Here is a 15,746-nt window from a genome sequence, read left to right on the forward strand (position 1 = left end):
TTGGTGCCAGACGGGCTGGTTTAAATACATCCAATGAGCGATAGTTCTGTTGATGGAAATACCTTGTTGATGAGAGAGGTCAACAGAGAATGGCCAGACTGGTTTGAACTGACAGAGTTTATGGTAACTCAGATAACCACTCTGTGCAATTGTGGTGAGAAGAATATCATCTCTGAATGCTGTTCTGAGATGCGGGTTGGCCCTGTTTTGGTGGCACGAGGAGGACCTACACAATATTAGGCAGGTGGTTTTAATGTTGTGGCTTATCGGTGTATATATACTGTAAGTATCCATCGATACTAACTTTGTTAATGGGATAGTTCTTCCAAAAATGAAAATTCTGTCATCATTTACTCACTTATCCTCATGTCATTCCAAACCCAAGTGACCTTTCCTCCGTGGAACACAAAAGGAGATGTTAGGCAGAATGTTAGCTTCAGTCACCATTCACTGTCACTATTCTCTGCCTAACATCTCCTTTTGTGTTTCACGAAGGAAAGGTCACTTGGGTTTGGAATGACATGAGGATAAGTAAATGACAATAGAATTTCCATTTTTGGGTGAACTCCCTCTTTATTAGACAAAAAAGGAGAACGGTAACAAAAGAGATGGCTCTAGATAACTGATAACACATTCATTTATCAGCAGAACTGCAGTGGAATTACAAATTAAAAGATTTATTAACATTTAACTGCAGTCCAAAATAAAACTGATCATATTCCCAAAGTATATGGTTGTTTAAACAATCACCTTTCCTTTAAAATATTTAGATTACACAATGTTCCAGTGGTTTTGATTCACACCTCCCCATCCGCTGTTTTCCCATTATTAAAAAAAGATATCCAGACCTTATCCCCATACGTTTGCACTGAATACCAATGAGCACAATGTGCGTCAATTGCCAGCGCTTGGCTGCACGACTGCAAGACTTCCATGCCCTGACAAAAAGCTCTGCCTGCGGCTGGATCCACTATAACAGGATTCTAGAACAATCATCTGGTCAGTTTTGGGTGGAAATGTAGAATCTCACCGGTGGTGGCTGAGAAATGGAATGTATATGCATTTCATCTGATATCTGAGAGAGGTTTATAGCCCAAATAAATGGATAGTAGACCACAGCTTAAAAATACCATACCATTCTGGTCATATACATTCTGCAGTATTTGTGTTGGGGGCCAAATGTGACAAAAGCGCCAAAAAGCCCACACACACACACATTTCTGTGGGAATGCCATGCCCTACTGATGTTTTAAACTGCAAACTAAGTGTTTTTTACATTGTTGACTATTTATAGCACTGTTTCTTCCTATTTTTAATGGTTAGCTTTTTTTATTCACTCTCACTGATATCCAGTGTGATTCCAGTGTTGCAGAAAATCCAGTTTGTAGTCAAAAGGGATCTAAGAAAGAAAGAAAGACAGAAAGAGTTAGAAAAAGACACTAACAAAAGAAGTGCTATGGTAATACCATGGTTTTTTTGCAGTTATAACGTGGTATTCGCATGATTTTGTGGACATGTACCATGCAAATACAGTGGATTTTTTGATATGACACCATGGTAAAGCTAAGGATTTTGTAGACATGGTACCATGGTATTACTATTGATTTATTTGGACATACCATGGTAATGCCATGGGGGTTATGTTAGACATGGTACAATGGGAACACTATTATTTTTTGTCAATACCATTTTGTTTTATGATTCCACGCTAATACAAAGTTTTTTTCAGACATGGTACCACCAACGTCCTTTAGTCATAACTATATTCACAATATTGCCTAGTACTTTATTGCTTAAGTAACTCTCTGCCACCGGTCGATTGTGAGTGGGCAGTAATCCAGAATCTATGTTTTGTCATATTAGTTGTAACTTATTGCAACCCGGAGACAAACACTAAACCTCAGATTCAAACCAAACAAGTGCAACGCTAATTGTCAGAGTGACATATGAATTTCAACAAGCATGAAGAGTGAAAATGGGGCATTGATGGGGAAAAAAGCAAGAACATCAAAAGTGGACATTTATACCCAAGGCAACTCGTCACCACTAGCTGAAGATAAGAAAGCATCTGTTGTCTCTCTGGTACTGTGACAGAGCGCCTTGATTAATACTGTGCGACTGAGCCAAACGCTGTATCGAAGGACACGACTGAGCTATCTTAATTGCTTCTTAAAAGAAGCCCCCTCAAACGCGACCCTCTCCACTCAACCGGACACCCCAAGTGCTATTTAAACCTTGAGGCGAGACCAGGGCGGCCTAATTTCCGGGGCCTTGCTGTGGGATCCATATTTCATTCGCTCGTGCAAGAAGTCCACCCAGGGATTTCTTTTATTCATTAAGAGCAAGGCTGTTGTAACAATTCGGCAATCTAAGCACACTACCTTTCCCTCGCTGCACATACACTGTAAAAAGAGTTTAGTTACCGTATTAGAGTGGAGACATGCTGGCACAGGAAACCTCTTCCAAAACCTAGTGATCTGCCTACTTAGTATTTTAAAGCATCATAGACATGCTCTTGACATTGCGGCCGTTCCAAAAAGTAGACACCATGATGTTGCTGTCTTCTAGAAACCTTTCTTTGACGTTATATTCTAAAGGGCCATTCAGACTGGAGTTATCTTGCGTTCAAAAAAAAGCTAAACCTTTGGAACTGAATGCAAGTGTCTCGAGACAATTTTTGAAAGTTGAAGTTCTTTTAAGTTGACATGGGTTTTTAAAAGCAGCGCTCCAGCGCGAAAGGCTGAATAACACAGCGTGGTGCAACGGTCAAAGACATCCGTCTCACAAATATTTACATGGAAAAACATATAAAAAACGGTGCATTTTTAAAAGTTAAAGTTCTTTTAAAATGATGTGGCATCTTAAGTACATGGCGCTGAAAAACACAGAGATGCGGCTTAATGGTAAAAAAACGTCCGTCTAGTGAATGCTTACAGAAAAACTATTGAAAAACTGTGTAGAAGATGGAAAAAACACAAGCACAATAAAACAAAATAATAAATTAGTCGGAGTCGTCAAGGGAAATGTTGAATATAAATATAATTGCATTTCAATCAATACCGAAAATTACTGATCAAAATAGTTCAACCGAATTTAAAATGTAATATTTTACCCAATATTTGTGTGCTATGTATTTTTATGCTTATTACAGTATCGCGACATTAGCTTAGCAACATGCTAACGTCAAACCCCTACGGGAGTCAATTGTTTGTCACGCCGCCAGTGCGTGCGCTTTACGCGAGGAGCACTATTTATAGTTACAGCCTATGGCCACATCCTCACTAATCCGTTTTCGTTTGAAAACGTTTTCAGTTTCCTAACATCAACGTTTTCCAAAACAGGCGATAATGGAAAGCATTTTTGAAACGCTCCATTTTCGGTGGAGAAAAATAAATGTGTTTTCAAACAAGAATGTATTACCGTGGACATTGCCTATGTGGAGTGTTCCAAATCAGTCACCCCTGAAGTTCCAAGTCAGTTAGGATGCTGCACCATTTTTTGATTTCATACAAATCTATAAGTCAGAAATAGTTCAACTTTGAAAATGTGAAAAATGTCTCAAGACCCCTGCATTCTTTTTCATTTTGTTGCACTCTGTCTTTGTATTTTTGAATGCAAAAACGCGTTCTGTGGGAACGGCCCCTTAGAAAACAAAGGCAGCTCGCTAGTTTTTGGACAGAGTTTCTGTATGGCAGAGAGAGGCTCTTTATGATATTGGGAACTTGAAATACTCACCAAATCACAACCTTCGATCTCGTCCTTATACCTGTTGCACTCCTGGCTGCAGTTTTATGATGGCTTCTCTTGTGCAACCCCAGGTACCTCTCCTTTTTGAAGGCCTGGCCACAGATTTTGCAAACGTGCAAAGATTTCTTAGTGCCATTCCCTTTTGCACCATCAGGCTTGACTTCCGTGCTATTGGTCACTTTCTCAGCATGGCGCACCTTATTGCTGACTTTGGAGGTCTTCTTGCACAATGCACCAGGCATGTTTGGAAGCAGGTTCCTGCGTGTGAGATATGGAGAACTGTGGTTGTTGTTGATGTTTACATCTTGGCGATGTTGGCTTTTCGCCTCATCTTTGTTAAGCACAACCTCAGCCGGTTTCTTAACAGCACAGCTCTCCAAGGACTGCGAGATCCTGCTCAGATAGGCGGATTTCTTCTTGTGCAACTCCGAGAGATGTCTTAGCACGTCTCTCTTGCGCCGCGTCTTGTAGCGGCAGAGTGGGCAGCAATAAAATTTGACATAGAAGTCTGTGCCATTGTCCGTGTGCAGCTCGATGTGCTTCACAAGGTTCTGCTCGGAGCTGAACGTCCTTCTGCAGAGCTTGCAGAAGCGCGTCTTGAAGTCAAATCCGATGGAGAATACAGGCTTGCATGGGACCTTGTTCTCGCTGGAGGAGCTAGGACTATTGTCATGAGTCTCTGGAACGCTACCATTGACTGGTTTCTTGGCGTTGAAGTTAGAATCAGTAGAGTTGGTGTCGGAACTGGAGGTGACAATCTTGTGAACAGTCCGCAGGTGTCTCTGAAGGTGACCTCGGCCCCTGTATGTCCTGTTGCAGAGGAGGCACTTGCAGTCTTTGATATCTGCATCTTCTGTTTTGCCCACAGGCTCTTCACTGTCCCGATACTCCTTGAGTTCCACTGCATCTTCTCCATCGCTCATGTTTTCAACTTCATGTTCATCAGTACAATTTTCTTCTCTTATTTCCTCGTCTTTCACATTGACTTCCTCCGTGTGTTGTTCCTGGATGTTTGAGTAGTAGGCCAAGCTAGATGTACTGGTTTGGTTGGGGCTTTGTGATGAAGAGGGCAGGTCTTCCTCTTTGGACAGGTGTTGGTACACTGCATTCTGGTTGCTGGCAATGGGCTCCAGTGTCAGGAAATACTCCTGTTTATCAGAGTGGGGATAGATGGCTTCTAGCAGCTCTTTCATGCCCTTTTTACCATCTTCAGAGGTGTCTATGGAACAAACAGGAAATATATCCTTGTTAAAGGGATACTACACCAGTGCATAGAGTTTATCCAATAGAATCACATACAAATAAAGGTATAATAGCAAAAACAGTTTGTTAAAGTCTAATGCTGTGTTCAAACTGTTCAATTTTGGCCACGATTCTGCCAAATTTTGAGGATCGTTAAAGATGTCTCCTGACCTCTTTTTGATTGCCTAGTGTGACAAGTTCACCAACAGTGATTAATTGCCTCTGTGATGAATCTTGACCTCTGACGGAGTTCTGGTAATTTCTGACAGTTTTCCGTCACAGTCGTGCAGTGTGACTGCTCATAAAATAGCTAGATGACACCCAATCAACGCTGTCAGTCTGGACGATTGGGAGTCTTGGCTACGATGTGTATCGTAGAGTTTGACGTAATTTGGACATCATGCCTTTACTTTCACCACTGGGATCATACTGTACAGAACAACAAGCAACAATCGTAAAGCACCATAAAATTCGGACAGTGAACATCCCACTTAAGTTGTGAGACAGAGGCTGAAACAATGGAACTAAATTAGGTGCATGAAACGTTGACTAATATTATAAGCGCACTTTAGGGGAGAAATAAAATTATACAAAAGTGTAGAATATAATCCTTTATATTTATATATAAGGGTTAGTTCAACCCCACCCCCCCCCCCCAAAAAACGATAATTTTAATTTTTGGGTGTAAAGCCTTGTTTATACTTAACATGAGTCACCTAACCCTATTGTCCAGATTTCCCCTGGCATCACAGTGCTTCTAGCGCGTGCAGCTCTCGGCGGCCCGAGGGATTTATAATTGATGAGCACCACGACTGCACACTTCTCCAAATGACAGATGGCAGTGCAGAGAAAATATCAGCTAATCCAGCAAGAAATAGCAGTGAAGAAGTGTTTTGCTAAACTTTACAGTTACCTAGCCATGTATGATAATAAATAGTTCATGTTTGCTGGTCATATGTAAGAGGTGAACAAAACAAAAATACTAAAAGGAATATTCCGGGTTCAAAACAAGTTAAGCTCAATTGACAGCATTTGTGGCGTAATGTTGATTACCACAAAAATGTATTTTGACTCGTCCCTCATTTTCTTTAAAAAAAGCAAAAATAGGGGGCCTGGGTATCTCAGCAAGTAAAGATGCTGACTACCACACCTGGAGTAGCAAGTTCGAATCCAGGGCGTGCTGAGTGACTCCAGTCAGGCTTCCTAAGCAACCAATTGGCCCGGTTGCTAGGGTGGGTAGAGTCACGTTGGGTTAACCTCCTCGTGGTCACTATAATGTTGTTCTTGCTCTCGGTGGGGCGCGTGGCAAGTTGTGCGTGGATGCCACGGAGAACACGTGCCAGGTCTCCACAGTAACGCGCTTAACAAGCCACGTGATAAGATGCGCAGATTGATGGTCTCAGATGCGGAGGCAACTGAGATTCGTCCTCCGCCACCCGGATTGAGGCGAGTCACTACGCCACCACGAGGACTTAAGAGTGCATTGGGAATATCGCATGCCAAATTGGGGAGAAAGAAAAGCAAAAATGAAGGCACTTACATTGGAAGTAAATGGGGCCAATTTTTGGAGGCAGAAATGTGAAGCTTATAATTTCATAAAATCACTCAAATTTATTCTGTTAAAACTCATGTATTGTTTGAGCTGCACAAACCAGATAAATCAGGCTTTATTCCTCTAAGCTTGCTCTAAATTTCTTACCCATTTCCATCAAAAATAATGCTGGACATTATGGACACACACATAAAAAAAACAACAAGAAATGGCAAAATAACAAACCTCACCAGAAAAACACAATTAAGAATTGTAATATGTCAGTGAAAATTCAACACTGGTCTTTAGAAAGCGGTAAAGCAACATATTACTCACCATCAGATTCATGCAGTCTTGGTAAACAGTAAATCTCCTTGTGTTTGATCAGATTTGGAAGTCCACGGAAGAGACTGCGACACAGTTTACATTCAAAGATTGTGTCCACCTCTTTGAGGAGAATGTGTTTTAACTGTGCAGTACCTGCAAAACACAAGGCAATCATAACACTTACCGAGAAGGTTCTGTGTTATCACGTGGTCATGTAATGCTTTTGTGTTTGCATTCTCCACATTCTCTCCTTTCTTTTATTACAACCATTCATTCTACTACGATCATAAAAAGAGGACAGGATGAGAGCAGGGGATGTGAGCGGATACAGCACCTGTGCGGAAACATTCAATGATCTGTTGGATTCCTGATTTGGAGGTTTGCAGTGGTGTCTGTAGCAGAGGAGGATCGCCGGTCTCTGTCGAGTTTACTGACACACAAACACAAAGCTGTGTATTCATACAGTACAATCCAGTTCAGCAGTTCATTTACATGAAAAATACAGACAGGCTACACCCTATTAAACATTTCTAAGAAACAAAAAAGTTGAGTCAGTGCTGTGGTCTAGTTTGAGTCTGGATTTTAGTAGCAAGACGTTTAGGTCTAGGTCAAAACCCTCATAAATTACAGTATTTTTTTGTGAATTCTACCTCCAAGCTAAAATAACAATTTCATATTTTTGTAATAGCTCTTGGGTAAACAAGTGAACTCAATAAAATCACACTGGTATACTTTTAAGCAAAGATCAACTATATAATGAAGTTCTTGATGTTTGACATCTGTATATACTGTTAACTTCTTACAAGACGCAGTTAACACAAACTTATAACATACATATGTATACGTTATGATTTTAAGCTCGATTACACTTCCTAGTGGTTGACGCATGTGATGACCACTAGAAGGCTAGGAAGTGTAATAAAACTTAAAATCACGATCGCCAAGGAGACTGCTGTCATCGAGATCTTTAGTGGGAAGAACATTTTTTTTTTTACATTTTGGTCTGAACTCACCCAAAACTGATTGGAGAACACATGGATTAAACCAATGTAAGCGCAGCGTAGTTTTAGCGGGAAGACTAGCAGCTGTACATCAATGCACCATTAGCTAGGTAACTCCAAGCCAATCACATGTAAGCCATTGCTTTATAAGTCTGCTTACAATCTATCACATTGCTGTTTCAGCGTGCTAACACGGCAACCTCCATCACCTCACCACCATCAGTTGAGTCCCGTCCTGCACAGGGGTAGGCTCCTCGCCACTGCCTCCTACCTCCGGCAGGATATGACGGTTCCGAGCACAACTTCTTCGGACCGCCAGACGGTACTTACGCCACATTACATTTCTGTTTTATATTCATCAAATAAATGTCATCTTAAATTTCCCTCAAGTTTGTGAGTCTTCCTGATAGAACTGGTGATTATGCTACCTTTGTGCTTTTTGGAGCTTCAACATTCTGGTCACCATTCACTTGCATTATATGGACCTTCAGAGCTGAAATATTCTTCTAAATATCTTTGTTTGTGTTGAGAAAGTCATTCATATCTGAGATGGCAAGAGGGAGAGTAAATCATGAGAATATATTCATTTGTGGGTGAACAATCCCTTTAAAGGCTTAAAGAGTTTACATTAAAAAAAACACTGTTTTGAGGATCTAAAAGGAAAGTTCCAGTGAAAACCGACAAAGACCATCAGACCAGTCCTTTATAGTGCAAATACTCTGAAGCATAGCCAAGTGTTCGACTGTCTATTCATCACTTAAATCTAGCAAGTGTGTGTGCATCCAGGCATTGGCAGATTTCCGGCTATTCCTGCAGGAAATTCCCTCATAGAGTCATAAAACACCTCTAATATAAGAGGAGTCTCTGAGGGCCATTCTGAACAAACCATCGAGCTCCGTTGGCTGATCCAGCCATAAATTCACCAACATCCTTTTAATCAAGCTCCAGATGATCTGGTGGCTTTATCCACAGCTGTGTTCATGCCCCATGTCCTCACAACATGTTGGATTCTCTCCACCTCACGTTAACAAAGAGCTCTCTCAAACTGCATGCGTGATACCATATAGCAACAATGACAGAATGCACTTTTAAGAGCAGTTCAAGACAGCATTTTCTGTAATAAACCCCATAAATGAGAGATTTTCCATTTTGCAAACACCTCTACTAAAACCGTTTCTGTAATAACCCAACAAACTAGGCATCCGCTAAACAAGCAGAAGATATATTATCAGTGGAAAAATGGAGATCTGTATTAAATCCTTTGTTTCATGGCCAAACATTTGTGCAAATACTAATACACACAGTCGCAGGCAGAGGCCATCAATAATGCAAACTTTAATAAAGTCTTGTTTAGAAAACACAAGCTGAAGCTCCGAATGAAGATCACTCATTTCAGCATCATCCTCAATCCAAAACACTGGCATGAGAACTGCAAACTAGACTTTCTGTATAATGGGTGTGTCTGAGGATGATTATTCACAGAGATTTAGTCTGTCTTAAGTGTTAACAAGAGAGATAAGCAGCATTGTTACAGAACTACTTGCTTCACTTACATTTCAGCCAATTAGGTTGCTGAAACAGACAGACCATGCACGTTGTTAAAGGGATAGTTCACCTAAAAATTTAAGTTTTCTTATCATTTACTCCCCCTCATGGGATGGCATGAATTATTCCTTTAAGGTGTGTGTTTGAGTCGGTATTCCATATAGACTACGAGTATGTGTTCCCACTAGCTGTTGGGTAAGGGGGTGGGGCGTGACCTCTCCTCTGTAAGGGTCAGAGACTCTAGTGTCCCCTACTGAGTGGGGAACATTAGCAGGCAGTGGAGGAATTCACTGTAATCCTCTTAGACCCTCTCAGAGTTCCGACTGGTGGGAAGTTTCAAAGAGGATGGACCACTTTTTGAAATGCATTTAATGTTGTTTAGATTTTATTCATCCATGTGAACAGGTCAGTCCACAGATCAGAGAATATTTAATGTACAGGACAGGATTGCTGTCCTGCTACTGATATTACCATAGAGTGCCTGTAAGTCGGGTTTAGTTCAGTTTAGTCTTGCGTAGTCAGACTTTCGTCTACCATCTTAAAGACCGGGACATTTTGCTGCTTATTCTAGCTAAAAACTAGCCACTTAAAGGGATAGTTCACCTAAAAATGAAAATTCTCTCATAATTTATTCACCCTCATGCCATCCCTGATGTGTGTGACTTTCTTTCTTCTGCAGAACACAAATGAAGATTTTTAGAAGAATATCTCAGCTCTGTAGGGTCCATATAATGCAAGTGAATGGTGGCCAGAACTCAGCAGGTCCAAAAATGAAATAAAGGAGACATAAAAGTAATCCATACGACTCCAGTGGTAAAGCCATGTCTTCTGAAGTGATATGATGAGAGTGGGTGAGAAACAGATCAATATTTAAGTCCTAAGATAATGTGTTGCTATTGTCTGGGAGTCTCTTCAAAATGTTTATTTTTGTAAAGCCCTCCAAAGATGCTATTTTTCTAGAATATGGTCATGAAACTGGCTTGAATTAACATGAAATCAAGAGACTAATGAATCAAATGCAACCAGATATGGTTTATTTTCTTGGTTTTTAATAGCAATACTTTGTAATTGAAAAGATGTAGGAGCTTCAGATGTAGAAACGGACAGAATTTTGAGACTGAAAAGTTAGTCAGTATGTTTTATATTTATGTATATATATCCATTTTGAACAGTCACTATTTATAACAAGTGTTTATGTAATAAAATGTTAAGTATTAATGCTTAAAAAGTGCAGTTGTCTTATTAGAAACAAATGTGACTCCAGACTTTTCAGGTATGCAATAAAAATAAAAGTACCTTAATTTTGTCAGTCAATGAATAAACATAGCATGAGGGTTTAGATTACCTTATTTAAAAGGCTATTTAGAGAACTATATAAAAATAGGCAAAACTTTGAGTGGCTTCTTTGTGCCACTTCCCCTATTTCTTTCTCACAAGTGCACAAAATATAAACTTTTTTGTTTCCTGGTAGGCTGATAAAAACCAGCGCATTTGCGCTGCAGTCAGGCAATCTGATTGGAATTTCACAATTGCCATTTTCACAAGTGCTTGCCAGCTTTTTTGTGCAACATGCATCAGACGGTCAGTATGTGGTCATCCATAATTTTTACAAACCTTCAAAGTCCTTCGATGCTAAAAAATACACAAAAAAGTGAAAGTTACCAAACGTCTTGCTTGCATGATCAGGCCCGGGCACAAAGGCCTCACCTGGGATGTCATCTGTCTGACAACACTTGTCATTGGCTGGGGTCGGGTGCGCTTTGGACATGAGTTCCTCCATCTCCAAACCACTTCAAAATTGTTTCTCTGTGATGAAGACAACAACAGATCAGTACACTGTAACCCCAAACGTTCTTTCCATCAATGCGTCTATCTATCAGAAATCATTAACCAAACTAATGTTTGTGCCTGTAACAGACCCTGCACAATCACATGCATGTTTACACACTCACACAGATCCTCTTAACACAAAGCACACACATAATGATAAATGCAGCATCAATGTCTGGCCCTTCACACCACTCACTGATACACTATCATTCAAATGCAACAGCAATTGACTCTGTATTGTAATGTGATCATGGGGATGAATGCTTCACCAAACTGCTTAAAAAGTTACACAGATATGCCAAATTACATGCATTTCAGGAGTTAAAACATTATTACAGTGCAACAGAATTTCTCTAAAATGCATAAAGCTATATATATATCATTTCTATTATATACAGTGTGGTCCAAAAGTCTGAAACCAAATGGGAAAATGTAATTCAAACTTGGAAATAAAGTTTTAGGATCTTGAAAAGTTTAAAACAAAGACATGTTTTGATGTGAAATAAATAAGAAATACTTCAGATTCTGCAATAGGCTATTTCTAGGTCTCTCATCAAAAATAAATACATTTTCTCTATTAGTCTCAGACTGAATTAGCAGGATCTCTTGTGCTCTCTGCTATTCTTTAGTGGAATTTGGTAGAAAAACAATAAAATATCAACTAAAAGCCCATACAAAATTAAAATAGACCACTGATCCACCACCATATCTGCCCCATACAGCAAAGACAATTGAGTTACCTCACATGAACTCAATACAAAGTCCTTTAAGTCCCTTAAAGTCCTAAAGTACAGCACAGCACAACACCAGATGGAGTCACATTTACAACACAAACTTGTAAAATGCATGTAAAGACAGTCTATAGTGCAGTTGTAAATGTGCATCTTTGATTAGTATTTCTGGCTAACATGATTTTGGATCAGGCTGGCAAGCACTCAGATTTAATAGCTTATAGTATGTTTGATGTAGAGGTCATAAAATTAACTATTGTACAGACATACAATTACTAAGAGGAAGTAAAAAACATGCAATCGTGTGTGTATGTGTGTGTGTATATATATATATATATATATATATATATATATATATATATATATATATATATATATATATATATACACACACACACACACACTTCCTCTTGTGTGTGTCAATAATTATATATATATATATATATATATATATATATTTTTTAAATGTTAGAAATCTGTTAAAAACACATGGATGAACGTAATGGAACTTGTTTACAAAACAACTACCTTACAAAAATGATGCAACATGCAAATAATAAACATGCCCATTTCCAAAAATACATACACTGGCGGCGAGAAGTTTGGAATAATATACAGATTTTGCTCTTATGGAAAGAAATTGGCACTTTTATTCACCAAAGTGGCATTCAACTGATGACAATGTATAGTCAGGACATTAATAACATGACAAATTACTAAAAATGTTCAGAACTTCTTAAACTACTTCAAAGAGTTCTCATCAAACAATCCTCCATGTGCAGCAATGACAGCTTTGCAGATCTTTGGCATTCTAGCTGTCAGTTTGTCCAGATACTCAGGTGACATTTCACCCCACACTTCCTGTAGCACTTGCCATAGATGTGACTGTCTTGTCGGGCACTTCTCACGCACCTTACAGTCTAGCTGATCCCACAAAAGCTCAATGGGGTTAAGATCCATAACACTCTTTTCCAATTATCTGTTGTTCAATGTCTGTGTTTCTTTGCCCACTCGAACCTTTTCTTTTTGTTTTTCTGTTTCAAAAGTGGCTTTTTCCTTTGCAATTCTTCCCATAAGGCCTGCACCCCTGAGTCTTCTCTTTACTGTTGTACATGAAACTGGTGTTGAGCGGGTAGAATTCAATGAAGCTGTCAGCTGAGGACATGTGAGGCGTCTATTTCTCAAACTAGAGACTCTGATGTACTTATCCTCTTGTTTAGTTGTACATCTGGTCTTCCACATCTCTTTCTGTCCTTGTTAGAGTCAGTTGTCCTTTGTCTTTGAAGACTGTAGTGTACACCTTTGTATGAAATCTTCAGTTTTTTGGCCATTTCAAGCATCGTATAGCCTTCATTCCTCAAAACAATGATTGACTGACGAGTTTCTAGAGAAAGCTGTTTCTTTTTTTGCCATTTTTGACGTAATATTGACCTTAAGACATGCCAGTCTATTGCATACTGTGGCAACTCAAAAACAAACACAAAGACAATGTTAAGCTTCATTTAATGAACCAAATATCTTTCAACTGTGTTTGATATAATGGCAAGTGATTTTCTAGTACCAAATGATCAATTTATCATGATTACTCAAGGAGAAGGTGTTGGAGTGATGGCTGCTGTCTAGATTTGATCAAAAATGACTTTTTTCAAATAGTGATGGTGCTGTTTTTTACATCAGTAATGTGCTGACTATACTTTGTGATCAGTTGAATGCCACTTTGGTGAATTAAAGTACCAATTTCCTTCTGAAACAGCTAAATCTGTACATTATTCAAAACTTTTGGCCACCAGTGTATGTTAGAGGTTTTTAAACATTTCACTTAGAAGCCTGAATATGTATGTCAGTAAATAAAATAGGAAAGTGGAACACAACATGGGAACTTAACTTGGGATACAGAGCTAGCAATTAACCACACATACTAGTTTTATATTTTACACTTTGTGTTACACAAGATTTAGCATATGCATACTTCTTCATAGATACAATTACTTTCTATTTCACATCTACATCTCTCCAAATTATATTCCTAATCAGGTTTTAACTGAACAAATCCCAACAAACAAAAAATGCATGTAAAAACTTAATTTATTTTTTAAAGAGTATTTTGCTCCCCACTCTACTTTAAAACTAAAGCTCACATTAAGGAGCATGCACGTTTACATATTTTGAATTAACGCTTATCATCACTGGCGTCAAATGGAATAGTATTACGTCACACGAAGCGTACGCTATGCGTCATGATTGCGTCACATCCGCACATGCATTTCATTAAGATCAGCACAACTTTATAAAAACACATTTTACAAGGATTTTGACACATATGTGAGCACAAGCCAAATCAATACATTGTTATTCATATATCCTATACAAATGGCAGCACTTTAATCTGTAAGATATAATGCGCATGTGTGCGCAATGGAAAGAACGCATGTATGAGAGACTTTATAAAGACTTTATCCTGCTTGGAAAACCTCCACCAGGAGCGCAAAGCTGATGTCATAAATGCATTAACTAATAATCTATATATAGCCAAATGACAGCCCCTAAAATGCATTTTAAACCACAAAAGGTCACATTAGCAAACTAAATCAAATAACAAAACTGCACAAGTGTTGCAACATGGCGTAAAAGCGCACTGGCCCACTTAAAAAGCATCCAAATGAGTTGATCAAACATGCAAAATAACCTTTTCAATCAATAAACACACAAACATGCAGAATCAAACTCAAAAACACACATGCGTGAGTTCTAAACTGCTGCGCTTTGGCCCTCATTGCGCACAACACTGGAGAGCCTTCCGCCTTTGCGCGGTCTCTCCTGACGCACAAATGATAGAAATGACAACAAAACCACACATAATGATACAAGATTCAGTTAAAGGAATCTTATAAACTATATGAAGCCAGTAAAATGGCACTTTGAGTCGAAACCGAGCCGACTCACGATCCGAACGCACAACAACAGAACCCATGACGCCATTTTCTGTAAAACAACCGCGATCGTGGAGGAAACGCGACGCTTTTACGCGTTTAAATCCAACGGAGAACGGGTCATTAAAGGTAGTCGGACTTAAATGAAGGTTCTTCTTACCGATATAGTGCTGAGATTGCGGATAGATACTGCGAGTTTTGGAGTCTATGAGCTCTCGGATCGCGTTACGCCTCCGAGCGCGTCAATGTGTCTCTCTCCACAAGCAGCAGCAGCACATGCACATGCCCTGTTGTGCAGATACTGGAGATATATCAGGGTTGTGTGTGACCTAGCGGTTAAAGATCTGGGCTGCTCACTGAAAGGTTGTAGGTTCGAACCTTATAAGGTTTGATATCATGAACTGTAACCATTGTGTGATTGACCAAGGCATTTAGGTGGGGCAAATAAGTGCACTGTATATCACTTTTGGATAAAAAGTCATAAGTTAAATATAACTATTTGAGCTATGATGACTATTTTAAATAGGCTATCAAATTAAATGCCAGTGCAAATGTGATTTAAATGTGTTTTGCATACAAAAGAAAATGTGTTTTGAGCAGTGAAATGATACATATGCCAATTTGACGATTTATTTTAACCCTGTCACGAGCTGTTTTAGGGGTAATTCTCCCAAACAATATGTTTTCTATTAAATTCAAACATCTTTATATATTTTACGTTTTAAGTTCTTATTTTTAACATTTACATTCTTTTTACATTTAGATATATCTACATTTTACATTAGCTTACTCGTACTATATATACTGTATGTGTGTGTGTGTATGTATATATATATATATATATATATATATATATATATAT

General features: G+C 39.0%; 2 protein-coding genes across 3 annotated transcripts in view; both read right to left on the reverse strand.

The window, feature by feature from the left end:
• The window catches only part of LOC127436539 (synaptophysin-like protein 1), a 323,805-nt gene that overhangs the window by 264,188 nt on the left and 43,871 nt on the right, over window positions 1-15,746 (reverse strand). The gene's annotated exons all lie outside the window — the stretch shown is intronic.
• LOC127436526 (zinc finger protein 800-like) lies at window positions 246-15,337 on the reverse strand. The gene is made up of 6 exons (XM_051690789.1): window positions 15,045-15,337; window positions 11,056-11,199; window positions 7,182-7,277; window positions 6,857-7,000; window positions 3,736-4,966; window positions 246-1,399 (listed from the first exon to the last, which is right to left on the reverse strand). Coding segments are annotated over exons 2-6 (1,590 nt in total). The 5' UTR covers window positions 11,174-11,199; window positions 15,045-15,337; the 3' UTR covers window positions 246-1,398.

Source organism: Myxocyprinus asiaticus, chromosome 47 (assembly GCF_019703515.2).
Source record: "Myxocyprinus asiaticus isolate MX2 ecotype Aquarium Trade chromosome 47, UBuf_Myxa_2, whole genome shotgun sequence".
NCBI lineage: Eukaryota > Metazoa > Chordata > Actinopteri > Cypriniformes > Catostomidae > Myxocyprinus > Myxocyprinus asiaticus.